The sequence below is a fragment of the Limulus polyphemus genome, unplaced genomic scaffold (genome assembly GCF_000517525.1).
Source record: "Limulus polyphemus unplaced genomic scaffold, Limulus_polyphemus-2.1.2 Scaffold461, whole genome shotgun sequence".
Classification (NCBI taxonomy): domain Eukaryota; kingdom Metazoa; phylum Arthropoda; class Merostomata; order Xiphosura; family Limulidae; genus Limulus; species Limulus polyphemus.
This window is the reverse complement of record NW_013666071.1, coordinates 1-14,783: the sequence shown is the minus strand read 5'-3', so window position 1 is coordinate 14,783 and position 14,783 is coordinate 1. Positions and strand designations below refer to the sequence as shown.

Genomic DNA, 14,783 nt, shown 5'->3' with positions numbered 1-14,783 from the left:
CCTTCAGCAGGCAATGCAAACGAATTACCAGGTATATTAATGTACGTCAAACTTGATGAGATGAGACCTGAAGAAGTCTCCACTCCTCTAATGAATGACCAGGGTAAGCTATCCAAACCAACTGAAGAACCCAACTTGTCAAAGTGACGGGATAAGCCGTGTAATACCAAAGGATCCCAATGGATAAATAATGAGTGATGTGAGCCCCAAAATGCTTCTGTGCATGTTGCGTAACAAACAAGTGCCTGAACAGGGCATAAAAGATGATCTGGATCCAAATGATCATATAAATGGGAAATGGAGGGAAGATGAATAAGAGAGAGAGAAAGCTTCACCTCCTTCCTTAGCTGCTGCAGTTTTAGGCAGAAAGGCCCTGTCTGGATACAACAAAACATAGTTGGAATGGTACAGTGTTCTGGGAACATGAAGCACAAACACATCTGAACATTTATGCCCACTAGCCAATAACAGAAGAAAATGATTTAAGTGAAAAATGATACAGTGAACCTGACCCCAAAGGTTCAAAAGGTAGACATGATAATGCATAGAGAACCACTGTGATATCCCAATAAGGAACCTGGAAAGAGAGATGAGGATGGACAACCCAAATGGAGTTCAAAAGTAATGACAAAACCAGGGATTCAAAAACTTTTCATCTCTTATAAAAACAAAAAGTAGCTGATAAGGCAACCTTATACTAGACAATAGATAAAGGTACCAAACCTTTGTTAAACAACATTGTCAAAAATTAAGAGACATGTGGCACAGTGGGATGCAAAGGGTTAAGCAACCCATTTCCTTTGATAAGCTTCCAAAGAACAATGTGAATGAAACGTATTAATAAGAATGGCAGTTGAGACATCAATCCCTGATGTTGTGCAATGGACTGCACAAAAGCCAGGCATGAAATCGAGGAATGCCAACTGCTGGATGGAAAACGACCAAGACTGATGTACAAAAGATGGCCAGGGAGGAAGAGGTGGACACTCCTGAAGATACTTGAGGAGTGGAAACTAAGGCTGACACAGCCAACATGGTGCCACCAGAAGAACTCAATAGAACATGGAGCAAATCAGTGCCAGAACATAGGAAAGCAGATGAATCAGATGAAACGCATAAAGATGAAGACCCATCCAATCCTGGCTGAGACTATCTACTCCCAAAGCCAGAGAATGAGGCCAGAAGGATGAAATCTGTGCATTCCAGTGTGTGGTGAAAGAAATGATCTGTGATGTCCCTAGATAAGAGCAGATCTAATGAAATACTTGAGGATGAAGTAGCCATTCCATAGGAAGATCTATGTTGGGATGAGATAACTGGTCGGCTACTAGATTCATTACCCTTGAAACATAACAAGCAAGGAGAACAATCTGGTGCTTGTGTGCCCAAAGGACAAGATCCACACTTTGAAAACAAAGAGATCTGGAGTGAGCCCTTGCTTTGAAATGTACAAGACTATCATGGAACTGTCCGAATGAAGCATTATCTTGCAACAATTTGAGATCCTGAGTCATACCTTGTTAAATTACTAAAAATTCTAAGAGACTGACATGAAGAGAAGCTTCTTCTATTGTTCAAAATCCCTTGAATTCCATATTGTATATACAAGCACCCCAGCCCTGAAAAGAAGCATCTGTTGAAAGATGTATCTCTGGCTGTGGAGGTAGTAGAGGGACACTTACTGTTGTGTTGTCCCTGTCAAACTACCAAGTAAGATCCAGCAAACTGGAATCTGACAGTCGAACTGAACAATCCAGCACATATATGCAAATGTTTCACTGGTCCTTTAGGTAGGGCCCACATGAATGAGTGATTCCAAGGCTGCCCAAAATAGACCAAACTGTGCATGCCAGCAGAAAAGGAGACAACTGTATTACAAGAACTGCCCGTTCCACAGCCTGTAGGTATAGAGGAGAAAGTTAGGCCTGGCTTAGTCTGGATGAGGTACTGTGTGGAAGTAAGAATAGATCTCTCCTTTTTGATAAGAAACCCAGCTCTCACAGCTTCTGATAACAGAGTTTGAGTGTGGCAGGAAGAGAAGAAGCCAGTCATCCACGTCATGGTGAGTGTGAATGTCGAGGGAGTGAAGATGATGTGAAAAAGCTCTGACTATCCAGCAAAAAATATATGGAGCAGATGCAAGGCTGAATGGTAGAGCTAGAAACTGAAAAACATGGTTGTCATGCACAAAATGGAGATAATATCTTTAAGACTTAGCGATTGGGATATAAAGGTAGGCATCTTCGATATCAAATTTTTTCATCCATAGTATGGGTGAAAAAAGCCACTGAATGGAAAGAAATGACTACATTGTAAACTGAGGAGAGCTGGAGGAAGTGATTGAAACAGACGAGAATAAAAACCCTCAAGAGAGAAAGAAGGTGATGCACACTATGGCCTCTTTGTGCAGAAGATCCTGAATGGCTTGTGCTCGACGGTTGGAAGTAAGAAGATCCTTGGGGAGTGAAAAGCCAACCAGTATGAAAGACAGAGTTGGAGAAGATGGGAACTAAATGACCAATCCATACCTGAGAACTTGAATAACCCACTGATCTGTGGTGAATGTCTCCCATACTGACACGAACCCTTTGAGACAAGACCCCACAGGACCTGATCCCATAAGGTAGTCACTGATGGCAAAACTGTGCTCCACCCTGTAAGAGAATCACCACTGTTAAGGTTGAAATCGCCCTGTGTTCCAATGTATCATGGCACCAAAGCAGGAGGTCTGGAAACTCGAACAGGAAATGTAGTAAACCTTTATGTAGAACAACTGTGGGACACTCAAGAAGCCAGTGTAGAAGGTGAAGAATGTAGATGGGTCACATATACTTGAGATTCCATGGAGTCTGGAATTCCCACAAAAATAGACTGTCTGAGAAAAGGAGATTCTCTGAGATATAATGCCAAGGCATGCTGATCCAAAAAACGAGAAGGATGAGGCATGGTAACACTCTCCCTCAATTGATCTGCAAATGTCATTGCACGTACAGCAATGTCTGGCAAAGTTGGAAGGAACAGGTAATCAGACGATTTAATTTCTCCCAATAAAGAAGGTGATGATTCATAAGCCACAGGAAAAATACTCAAAACATTACAAACATGGCATACTAGTTGTAAAAAAGGTGCAAGAGGCAGAATATCTGTCCGAGATCCGTGAGTAGCTGTCTGAACAAAGGAAGGTGTTAGAAAAAGAGAGTATAAATTCTCACTAGACCACAATGAAGCCTCTACTTCTCTGTTTATAGGTGCCCTCCCTCCAATGCCCGAGTAACTTTAGACTTGCAAGATGGTAGAGGAGGAACATCAAGCAACTCCGTGTTCAAAATGTGAACTTCATATTTGAAAAACTTTTCCAAAAAAAAATTTTTATGGTAAAATTAAGAAAATAAACAATAAACTCAAACCCCATGAAAAATATCTAAAATAATTCAAAAGTTGCAAATGTAGTAATAGCACTGATGAGAAACATGAGGACTGTCTTCATAATTTTTGCTACTGAGAAAAAAATGAATAATAGAGATTAACGGGGAGCTTATATACAAATCGGGTATAGTAGGTGCATTGACATAGGTGGAGAGAATCACAATATTAAAATCACTAGGGGGCAATATAGTGGGGTATAAAGACTGGAGAAAGTGAGGTAGAATTCATACCAATGCTTAGATGGGCAAAGAAGAAAACTTTTTGTCCAGATAAAGCTAAAGTTGGAGTGGAGGTGTGTTTCAGAAGTATATTTATCTTAATATTCTTTTAACATATTTGTTTATTGTCTTATATGTTGCTTCCAATTATGTTCTTCTCTGCATTACAAACCTGAGTAATAGACAGGTGTTCAGATTAGGATGATGCTAGTGTAAGTTTTTAATAAAACAGATGCATGAAAAAGCCATCAGTTAATAGTACACAATAAATATTTTAAAATGAGGCTGATCCCAGTATCTGATGATGATACAGTAAGATGTCAAAACATGTAGTGTACAAGACTGTTCCAGTCTCACAATATTTTATCTTTATACAGTAAATTCTCATGTGAAACAAATTTTTTTTATTGTATTTTGAGACTTTGAACAGTCTTAATTTTAAAATACTTATTGTTTAGTTTAAAAATTGGCTTCTTTTAACATGTGTTACTAACAAACTTGTAAACTTCAAACTATAGCAAATTTCTTAATAATAGCTTTTACCTTAACTTTTAGAGTTCAAAATCTAGTAAATAAAGCAGTAAAAAAAATTCAAACAAAAATTCACATTTTAATCTTTCATTGTAAATGGCCAATTACCAAAAAGTTTTTGAACCCAAAACTAATTAAATCAGAAATACACAGATATGCTGAAAAATATCTATAAAGTTTTGAAGGTTTCAGTAAACTAATCCAGCTCTTATTATACAGTTTTGTAATACAAAATTAAATAATAAAATTTTTGTAAAAAAAAATTACTCTGACAAGTGATCGTACATAAAATTTTGTTTACATGTACATAAAGAAGTCGCAAGATAAAATGTTTATTTAGGTTTAGTGGAAGATCAGAGAAGCATAAAAAAGTACTATAAAATAACTTAGAACAGGTACATATCTACAAGATAATACTGAATTTGTAATTTAAAATTGTATATGAAACATTTATTTTAAAAAACTAATCACAATAAGGCCAATATAATCTCATTCTTAATATTGCATATGTACATGGGGAAATGGCACACGAAAACACAAAATCAGATTACATTCATATTATGCTTTACTAGTCTATAAAGAAAATGAATTCCAAAACATGCATGTCACTTCACATTTATAACACAAAATCCATATTTAGAGTTTCAAGTTACACAAACATCAAATTCATGTGACAACAGAACAACATCAATGACGTGCATTGTTCATCACCTTCGTGAGTCCAGGAGTGCTTGGTTTTCCTAATCCATACAGATAATGCTTTGCATACGATCCCTGTGAGAGCCATGATAAACATGGGAAAAATGTTCAAAACAAAAACACAGAAAAAGGAATAAAAATTTCAAAATTCCCAACTAAACAAGATACACAATTCTCAAGTTTTGTGCAAGAAATTAAAAGTGAGCAAAGTAAACACACTGTGCATAATTTACAAAAAAATGAAGGCTACAAACTTCTGTTAAAATGTTACGCAATGATACAAATAAATTTCAGTCTGATTTTCAAAGCTTATTAAACATAAAATCAATCCACATTATAAAAAAAAATTTAAGCTATTTTGCAATGACTTTAATACATATGACTAGGTTGTAAATTATAAACAAAAAGTATATATTTTGGAAATATTCTGCAAATCAGAATTCATACAGATGTATAATGCAAAACAAGCAAGCAGCCAATATGACTTTCAATAGCCTGCATAAAGAAATATAATAACCTATTTTTGACCTCAAGCATACTAAGCACAATGATCATAAAAATAATTTTCACTTTTGAAAATTTGCAAAAAGATGTCATGAAATCTTACTAATGTGACAAAATTCGAAGCTTGTAGGACCAGATTAATACATAGGCATGATTGATAAAATCTTGTTTAGAATATGTTTATAAATATTGACCTTAATATTAAAGCAAACTTAAAAAGACAGAAATAGATACAGTATATTTGTGCATGTTGTCCCAATAGTTTTAGTTTGTTTTAGAAACATTATCCACATGTTCAAATCAGTTTACCCAAAATGTTAAAAAATAACAACATATGGAACATTTCCTACATGTTCTGTGAAATCTTAAACCTTCATTTATGAAAATACCTCCATAATACCATAATATTTATAAATATTATAAATCATAATAATAAACCGACAATCATAAATATTATGATTTATCATAATATTTATGAGAAAATTAAGTGGTAAGATATATAGAATCACATTTTATTAATCTTATTTAAATATAAACAAAAAAAAATAAGAAACACACCTATATTTATATAACAAAAATATAATTCATTCAACAAATATACTGTATCAAATAATGTTTTACCTGCTTTAAATGTGACACAATTATTACATCTATGCTAAATACACATGATATGTATCATGAAAATAATAAAATATTTATTTAAAAGTACTTGTTTTTCATCTTTTTAAAAGACAAGATTTGAATTTCCATTGTTTTATATTCTCTGTACTATTCTTTCTTGTGATATATGGAAAATTGCATTTCAATATTAAGTATTTACGTATATTGTATGCAAATAACCAGCCTATGTAAGTATTCAGAGGACAAAGGTTATCCCTGAGATCAATACAAATCTACATCAATAGCACTTAAAATAGTCAAAACACAAGTGTTTCTACCTACACTATGCTTTTTTTTATCAGTTTCACTTTCTTTCATAACAAAATTCATTTCTACATCAAATCAATTCAGTTCCAACACTGTTGAAAGTGGTATGACTTTATAGATGATTTTGTCAATGATGTCTTTTCCAATTGCCTAAACCATCTTTATGTTTGTTGTTAATTGGTTGTATATCACCTTCAATGTCATCATGCCTGAGAATTGTTGCACTGTTGGCTGTTCCACTCACAGATTTAAGAATAAACTTTCAAAACTCTGATTTTTCAAATTTCCAAGAGATCCAAAATACAAATACATTGGATAAATGCAGTAAAGTGAGATAATTGGGTTCCAACTAAATGGACAAATATTTACAGCAAACATTTTATATTAGTTATATATGATACATTAGTATCACTATTAACCTAAATCAAATGTACACCTTGTTACATCTTAAGATTTAAGTTATGAAAAGTCAAGGCTGTATCTAGTTTGTACTAAAAACTTCAGGTGGAATAAAAACTCATTTTTTATGCTATAGAATAGTGAAAACTTGTAAATATGTTGCTAATTTCATATTTAATATTACCATAATTGATGTTAGGCTACTTTGACTAACCTTATTACCACCCACAAAGACTGAACGGGTCAGGTATTCTGGAAGATGAACTTTTAATTGAACACCATTAACTTCTACTGGCATCATTCTACAGCTACTGTATCTAAGTAATCATGTTCTTTAGGTATAATTCACGATGCTGTCGAAGTTGAACTGTATGAAGCTAAACTGTATAATGAAACAACATCAGTCTCAATGACCAGCTGTATCTCATGGATGCAAACAGCTCCCCATTGTTTTCAAACACAGATTACATCCATCCAGCAGTAGCAGAGAAGCCAGAAAACAAGAGGAAACTTGCGTTTACACACAAATTACTGGTTTCAATTAATAAGATAGTGGAATTATCGAAAAGGATAGCATCCTTAAAGATTGTTTGATCTTGAACTGGCCTCTCCAACTTTCTACTGTTAACATTTCATGAAGACACAATCTGAATAATGGCATTGGATCTACATAGTACAGTGATTCTAATATGCACATTTGATGTGTTAGGAAGTCAAACACTACTAGCCCATCTCAATTTAAATAAAGATATAGTAAGAATCATGCTCTTGCCTCAGTTCTATCTAGAAAATACCAAGAAACAAAATCAAACACAGCCTTCTTAATAAACTGAAATTTGCTTACAGTCTAGATCCTACTTCCACAGATTCTCTTAAACCTATGATAAATTTTATAGTGTTCCGCATTCTAGCCTACACCTTGGTATTATTTGTTTAGTCTTACTTGTAACATTTTATTCTGTGTAACTTTAATACAATAGTTGGAATAACCAAATATAAGCCAGAATTTACAAATACATTAGTGAGAGGAAATCATTTAATTTACAATTAAAAGAGTTCACTATAACAAATCAAAAAATTGTGCACAACAGTTGGTTTAGAATTCACATGAATAAAGACTAAATACTTGCAATCTAAATAAAACTATCTACACAAATTACAAAAGCTTCTCCTAGATTAATGTTTTAAAACATATAACCATTATTGGACATGTAGCAGCATAAATTCAAAAGGTTCAGTGGTGAAATACATTCTATACTGATTGCTAATTATCAAAAACTAAGCTATCATAATAAAAAAAAAGAGTTGAAACTATATAAAGTTTTAAAGTAAAAAAAGAAGTTTTTTACATGAGGTTGCTTTAGTACACTACATATACACTGCAATTCAATAAAAGATAAAAACATTAATATCTATCAAACTTTAAGATGCAAACATCTGTGAATATATAAATTATTTTTAAACAAACATGCACAAGGATCGTTAAGAACACTAGCACGTGGTTATGCTACTCAAAAATAGTTCCAAAGTCCTATTCAATCACAAAACATTGAACACAGTAAATGTATTTCAACAATTCACCATATATGCAAAGTTATTGCACACACATTTTTCCGAAAAACTAATATTGGGGATGAGGCTCATGGAGTAAGGAAATCATTTTATAAGTTCCATTTCAAGGTTAGTGAAAAATGGAGCAAAAGTGTGATTAAATTTTTCTGAGGAGGGGTGCAGAACTTACATCTCAAACAGGGTGTCATCAATGATTGGCACAGCCCTGACTAACCATATTGTGGCTACAAATGCAACACCATATACAAATATCTGGTATAATTCAGTTATGACTTTAATATTTCTTTTGGTCTATCCTGTAATATTAAAGTGATTTACATATAGCTTAATTGTGTTATTACAAACTTCTTTGTAAACTGCTGGTCATTTTTTCCTATTAAAGATTTTTGTAACATAAACATGCCTCATGACATTTTGTATCCAACTGCTGTGAAATCACTATCTAAACACTGTTTATTTTAACACTATTTTTTTTTTATTATTATCAGTAGAAAATGAACCAAAACTGATTACAAATAATAAAACCATGAAATAATACTAGAAAAATAAAAATATTACTAAAATATATTATATAACAGTCTTACCTCTGAGAATAAACAATATATAGTATCACAACAGTAAAAGAACTGAAGATTATACCAACAGCATAAAATACATAATGACAGGTAGAAACACAATAGCCAACTTTCAGGACATCTGAAAAATCTAGTATTCACTCATTAAAGGAGGTGACTTCAAATATTAAGCCCCAGTATTAGGAAGAAATACAGCATGAAAATAACAAAAAGATGAACTCAGTATACAGAATAATTTGTAATTAATCTTCATTCAACTCAACAGGAATACATGTGGAAGAGTGAAAAACTATGGTTTAAAAGGATATTACATAAAAAGATCAAAGGTTGCAAATTATGAATGAAAGCCAGTTGGTTATGAGTGATGACCTGCTTTGTATGAAAGGCAATCAAACAAACAAACACCACAAAACCAAACCTTGTAACTTGTATAACACCTAGTAACACAACTATAGAGCACTAATCCAGAGGTTCAACAGGACTAAGGTACCTAATTTCCTTGCACTATAAAAGTATTATAAAGATGACAGAATGAAAGAAAACAAGTTTAATATATTTGGAAAAAGGCAGGCTAAGCTTCAGTTAACAGTTTTATTTTTCATACAAGGTGATTGATTTATGTAACGAGCTGATGTTACAAGTAGTGGAATCCCACACATACAAGTTTAATCAATGATTTCCTGAAAAGTAAAGGGTATATTTTAATTTATACAAGGATGGGTATTCAAAAAGAGCCTTGAAAGATCAAATGTTCCTTTGTTTTCCATAAGTTATATTAAATCATTTATATCTTTCAGGAGTATCAAATATGGAATTAGAAAATGAATATGAAATAATTGGTTAAAAGAACAACAAAATAAACTGTGTATACTATTTAGCTGGGACCTAAAATGACAATTTGGTTTCATTATTTCAAATATCCTTGCAATGCATTTAACAAGCACTTACATCAACAAACAGCAAAGAAACTATGTAAAGAGAAAAGTGCAGGAAATTCAAATCTTATCTTGTACATTAGAATGGTAAATAACTATCATATTCTAAGTGAATGTCTTTCTCTTTAATCATTTTGTATTCCAATTTCAAAATGTTGTCATATGGCCCACTTCATATACTTTTTTTCTAAATGCATAAAAATTCATACTGCAATAATATCATTTGATATAAATAATCAGTGTTTACAAACCTACATATAAAATCTTGATATATCATTTTGTTTGAAGAGGATAATTTAAAATAGCTCCCACAAAAATGTTGTTTTTTTATATACAATGTAAAACTTATTCTACACTAACCTCATAACATCAGTTCTGCTGACTGTTATAATAATTATTCATAGATATTTATATATAAAACATGAAGGATGTTCTAGGAAAAAAATACCTACCTGCTGAAGCTGTGGATGTCGAAGTCTTGGGTCCTCCCACGTAGTGGTGTGCTCAGCATGGTTGATAAAATAGCTGTAAAGGTAAAATACTAAAATAAATGAAACTTTAAACAATTGCACCAAGTCAGCTTACTTTCAATTCCAAAGAAATTTCTTTGAATAAACAGTCTACTGATGGGATCTACACTTTCATCAGTTCCTAGTGATGTTTTCAAAGAAGATTTTGAAACCAGAGCTGTATACACAAGTACTCTATTTCCACAGACATGTAAGTGCCACATAGGTGATACCTTTGCCATTTGATCTTATGTTCAAACAACTATTCAAGACTTCCTTAAACACCCAAATTCCATCAACTTGAAAAAATAAGATTGACAAAAACAGAAATTTGCCATATCTGTACATCCTCATTCACAGACAAGATATACACAAACAGGTATTTACAGTACAAGTCCAAACATTCACAAGCTATTAAACGATTAATATTATGGATATATTTGAAAAAAAAACAGAAAATCTGCGCTGAAGATCAAGTTAAAGAACTTGACTTCATAGAAAAGTTTTTAAAAAATGGCTACCCTATCAGCTTCATCTCAGTCTCCAAGAAAAGCAAAAATTCCTAGCCTCAACAACAAAACCAATACAAAACCCAATTTACACCATACATCCCTAATTAGGTGAGAAACTCAAGAGGTTAGGTCACAAGTTCAACATAAATGTTTATTTCAAATCTGAAAAACCTTCCTAAACTACCTGTGAAAGTGCTAGAGCCCATCAAAAACTTATAATAAAAAGATCTAATCTACAACATATCATGTTTTTCAGAAATATATACATTGGAGAAGCAAATCAAATTATAGAATAATAAGTAAAAGAACACATGGACAGAACTAGACTGACACACCTGGAAAAATCAACACTGGCAGAACAATTATAAAACAGCCAATTTCATAAACTGAGACCAACATCAGATTGTGGCCACAACTCATCATCAGAAAAACTAAAGATTCTCTTCACATCAAATTACATCAATCTACACTTGACCATGGTGATAGCTTTGACATCAAGAACCTATGGAAAACTCCTCTTACTGAACTACACAGAATGAATGATGACATTATACAGACTCCAAATGTACTTATTCATGTGTAGAAACAAGTACACAGGAAGAAGCTCAGAAGTTTCTATAACCCAAGTATTTCATGCACCATTTTCAAGTTCAAGTGGTGTTATACAGGCACAATCACGTATGGAAAGTTTGGCCACATGCATGAAAAAAGTAACAAATACATTAATTTTAGTGTTCTTACATTGCTACTGACTTTAGAGTAATTGCTGATATCAATCACATTTAAATTTTAAGGCATTACTAATTGACTTGACCCATGGAGACAGTAGATGAGCTCAAAGTTGCCGCATGGCTTCCTGTCTTTGCAGAGACCTCAATCGTGCAATTATCAATGAAATGAGAGTGGTATCAAATTGATTTACATATATGTGGATGAATTGTCAAGCATATTGGTCATAAGTGATTACTTTGGCCTTCATACCTACAGTTTCTAATTAAAAGAAATACAAATTTAATTGGATTATCAAGCAGCTTATTTGCAAAGTGGTGGATGGCTGTTCATGAGCTATTACTTATTGCACCTTAGAAGATAAATGGTAATCAGTAATAAGCCTGATATTTGACTAAGGGATACCTACTTGGACTCGTAAGTATTACATAATGACCACACACTTCTTTAAAAGTGATGAAAGTTGATGTCTTTTACCAGTTTCAAACTGAATATCACAATGCAACAATTTGTTTTCATCCCACCACAAAATCACAAACAAATTGAATACATCCAAAATTAACAAGATGTCATATAATAAAAATGTAAGACACAATTATTACAGATGGCATCAGTGGGATCTCAATTTTTTTCACTTTAATAATTTAAGTGTTCTTCTTCAGAATTTGACACCTATAAGTACTTAACACAATATTGAGAAATTATGTGGAGAACCCTGTAGCTCTATCAAACTCTATCACAGTACAGTGCTAACAAAAAAAAACAAAAAAACACTACACAATTAATAACTTCTGCTTTGACCTGAAGAGGGCCTCAGTACAGAGCTGAAACAGGAGCCCACTCTTGAAACAGGCAGAAACAGACCAATAGCTCTTTCACAGACATCCATGTTTTGAGTTATCAAGAACATAACATAGAATTGACCGAGATCTAGTTAGTACTTTTAAAACTGGTTCTTGTTTTATAAAGTAACGTAGATCCATTTATGATCATTTGTTTCTCATATATACAAATCAGTGGCATTCTGGCTGTTGTTTACCACAAAGAACAAGTTCAAAGTCCTATGCTTTAGTTTTCAAATGTATAGGCTACATAGAACATTGTGCATAAAGTTTTTTTTAACAGTAAGAGAAACTACTGATCTGTTGTTTAATTGAATTGTACATCTTTATCAGTTTTGACTGAACACTAACAAAATAGGCAGAATACACTGTTTTTTTAATCTTTAAAATGTGTAACAGTCAAGGTTCTAAAACTGCATTATAATCTTGATAAAAAGCTTTAGCCAAATCCATATTCAATGTTAAGCCTCTCAAAATGTTTGTCCTACAGGATCTCATACTGGACAATAGTTGATAAATAAACAGAAGCTTTTCTAAGTTTTTATTCTATGTAAGCTATAGATACTGAAGTCCTTGTACATACAGAGTACATTTGAATGCAATATGCATATTTATGTAGCTTAAAATACAGTAGATGAAAAATAAAAGGAAACAGTTCTAGAAAATACATACAGGGTGAGCCTTATGTATGTTTACTCAATTAATGAACCAAAGGCTTATTCAATAAACAAAATAGTGTTTTACTACAGTCACACAAGAGTGGATGAATAACTTTTTACAAGACACTTTTCTTTCTTAGAGTAAGTGTTCAAAACATTTGCCTTCCTCATTTACCCAGAGTTCATGACATTAAATTCTAAGAATTTATAAGTAAAAATAAATAAGAACATGTTTTAATATGTCAACCGATTTACATATGCCAAATTCAGTGCTGACAAGACCTTTCAGCCAATATTGCAGCTTATCAGACCAGTTAGGACATGACAGACACAGCAATAATCTGGGCACTATTTATATCATAAATTTTCATGATCAACAACAGTTATGGTATGAACTAGGTTATGTAAATTATTTTTAATCCCTAACTGTTATTTAAGACATTTACAAATTACGAGGTAGGTAAAAGTATGCATACCACAACCTTTCACAGAGTTGGATTCAAAACTTAATTAAACTACTTTATTATCAATGTATATAAATAAACTCAGCAACAGAACTTACCTAATAAATCAAAGTTTAATATTAGTTGAGTTCTTAAGTTTATAAGGGAATATTTGTTATCTATAGCTTCCTTCTTCTTTTTTTACCACCCTTCCGAGAAGTATGAAATTTATTGCAAATTATTCATATTTTCATAATTCAGGCTAATCATAATTACACAGCCTTCAATTTATTTAGTGACAGAGCAATAAAATCTTCTTGTTTCTTTTCTTTTTCCTCCAACAACTGCAATTGTTTATCCTAAGTTGCTTAAAACTTGTAATAGTATACATCTACTTATGCTTAAATTTTATGGTTTTATTGTTCTTTGTACTGTGTCTAATTATTATTCATGTCATATAAATTGTAAATCATGTGGTGAACATGCAGCATACATTACAGTATTGAATTATATAATATACAGGCTACTCACTAGCATAACTCTTAAAAAGTATTTTTATTTATTTTACTTTGCTAACCTAAAAAATGTTCAATTTTTACATTTTAGTTACTTTTATAATAATAAATAAAGAATACACATAAAACAAGAAATATATTAGTACTACTTATCCGTTTTTTTTGCTTTAACCCTACTTTTTTATACTAAGTGTACTATTGCATTAATTAAATAATACACCAAAGAACACAGAATAATAACATGTAAAAAGGAAACAATGTTCCATGACTATCACAGTTTTTCTGGCTTTCTAATGCTGTTAAACATTCAGCCAAGCTCGTTGTTGTATTTCCTTTGGGAATAAAGTTTGAACTGAAAGGAAAATAGACAATTCTCTGTACAGACAACAATGTAGTATAATACATCATTTTATAGAGAAACACTTGGCTTTCCATTGGTTTTAAATAATGTAGTCTTAAATGTCAGAGAGAACTATTAGCGAGTTCTGAAAGAAGAGGATGTGACAGATGAGCGTGACAAGTGAGTCTAATTTTTAAATGAGAAAAGAAACAAAAAGAGAGATTACAGCAGTTGTTTGAGGAAAAATAAAAGAAACAAGAAGAACGAGAAAAAAACAAAAAGAGAGATTACAGCAGTTGTTGGAGGAAAAAGAAAAGAAACAAGAAGAGAAATTACAGCAGTTGTTGGAGGAAAAAGAAAAGAAACAAGAAGAGAGATTACAGCAATTCTTGGAGGAAAAAGAAAAAAAAACAAGAAGAGAAATTACAGCAGTTGTTGGAGGAAAAAG

At 32.4% G+C, this 14,783-nt stretch overlaps 1 protein-coding gene across 1 annotated transcript in view; it reads right to left on the bottom strand.

Annotated features, from left to right (window-relative positions):
- The window catches only part of LOC106458422, a gene marked incomplete at its 5' end in the record, with an annotated part of 72,385 nt that extends 62,058 nt beyond the window's left edge, over positions 1 to 10,327 (bottom strand). The window contains 2 exons of the mRNA XM_022384637.1: positions 4,887 to 4,949; positions 10,239 to 10,327. Coding sequence (XP_022240345.1) covers positions 4,887 to 4,949; positions 10,239 to 10,327 — 152 coding nt within the window. The remainder of the gene's footprint in view (positions 1 to 4,886; positions 4,950 to 10,238) is intronic.
- Between the last annotated feature and the right edge of the window lie 4,456 nt (positions 10,328 to 14,783).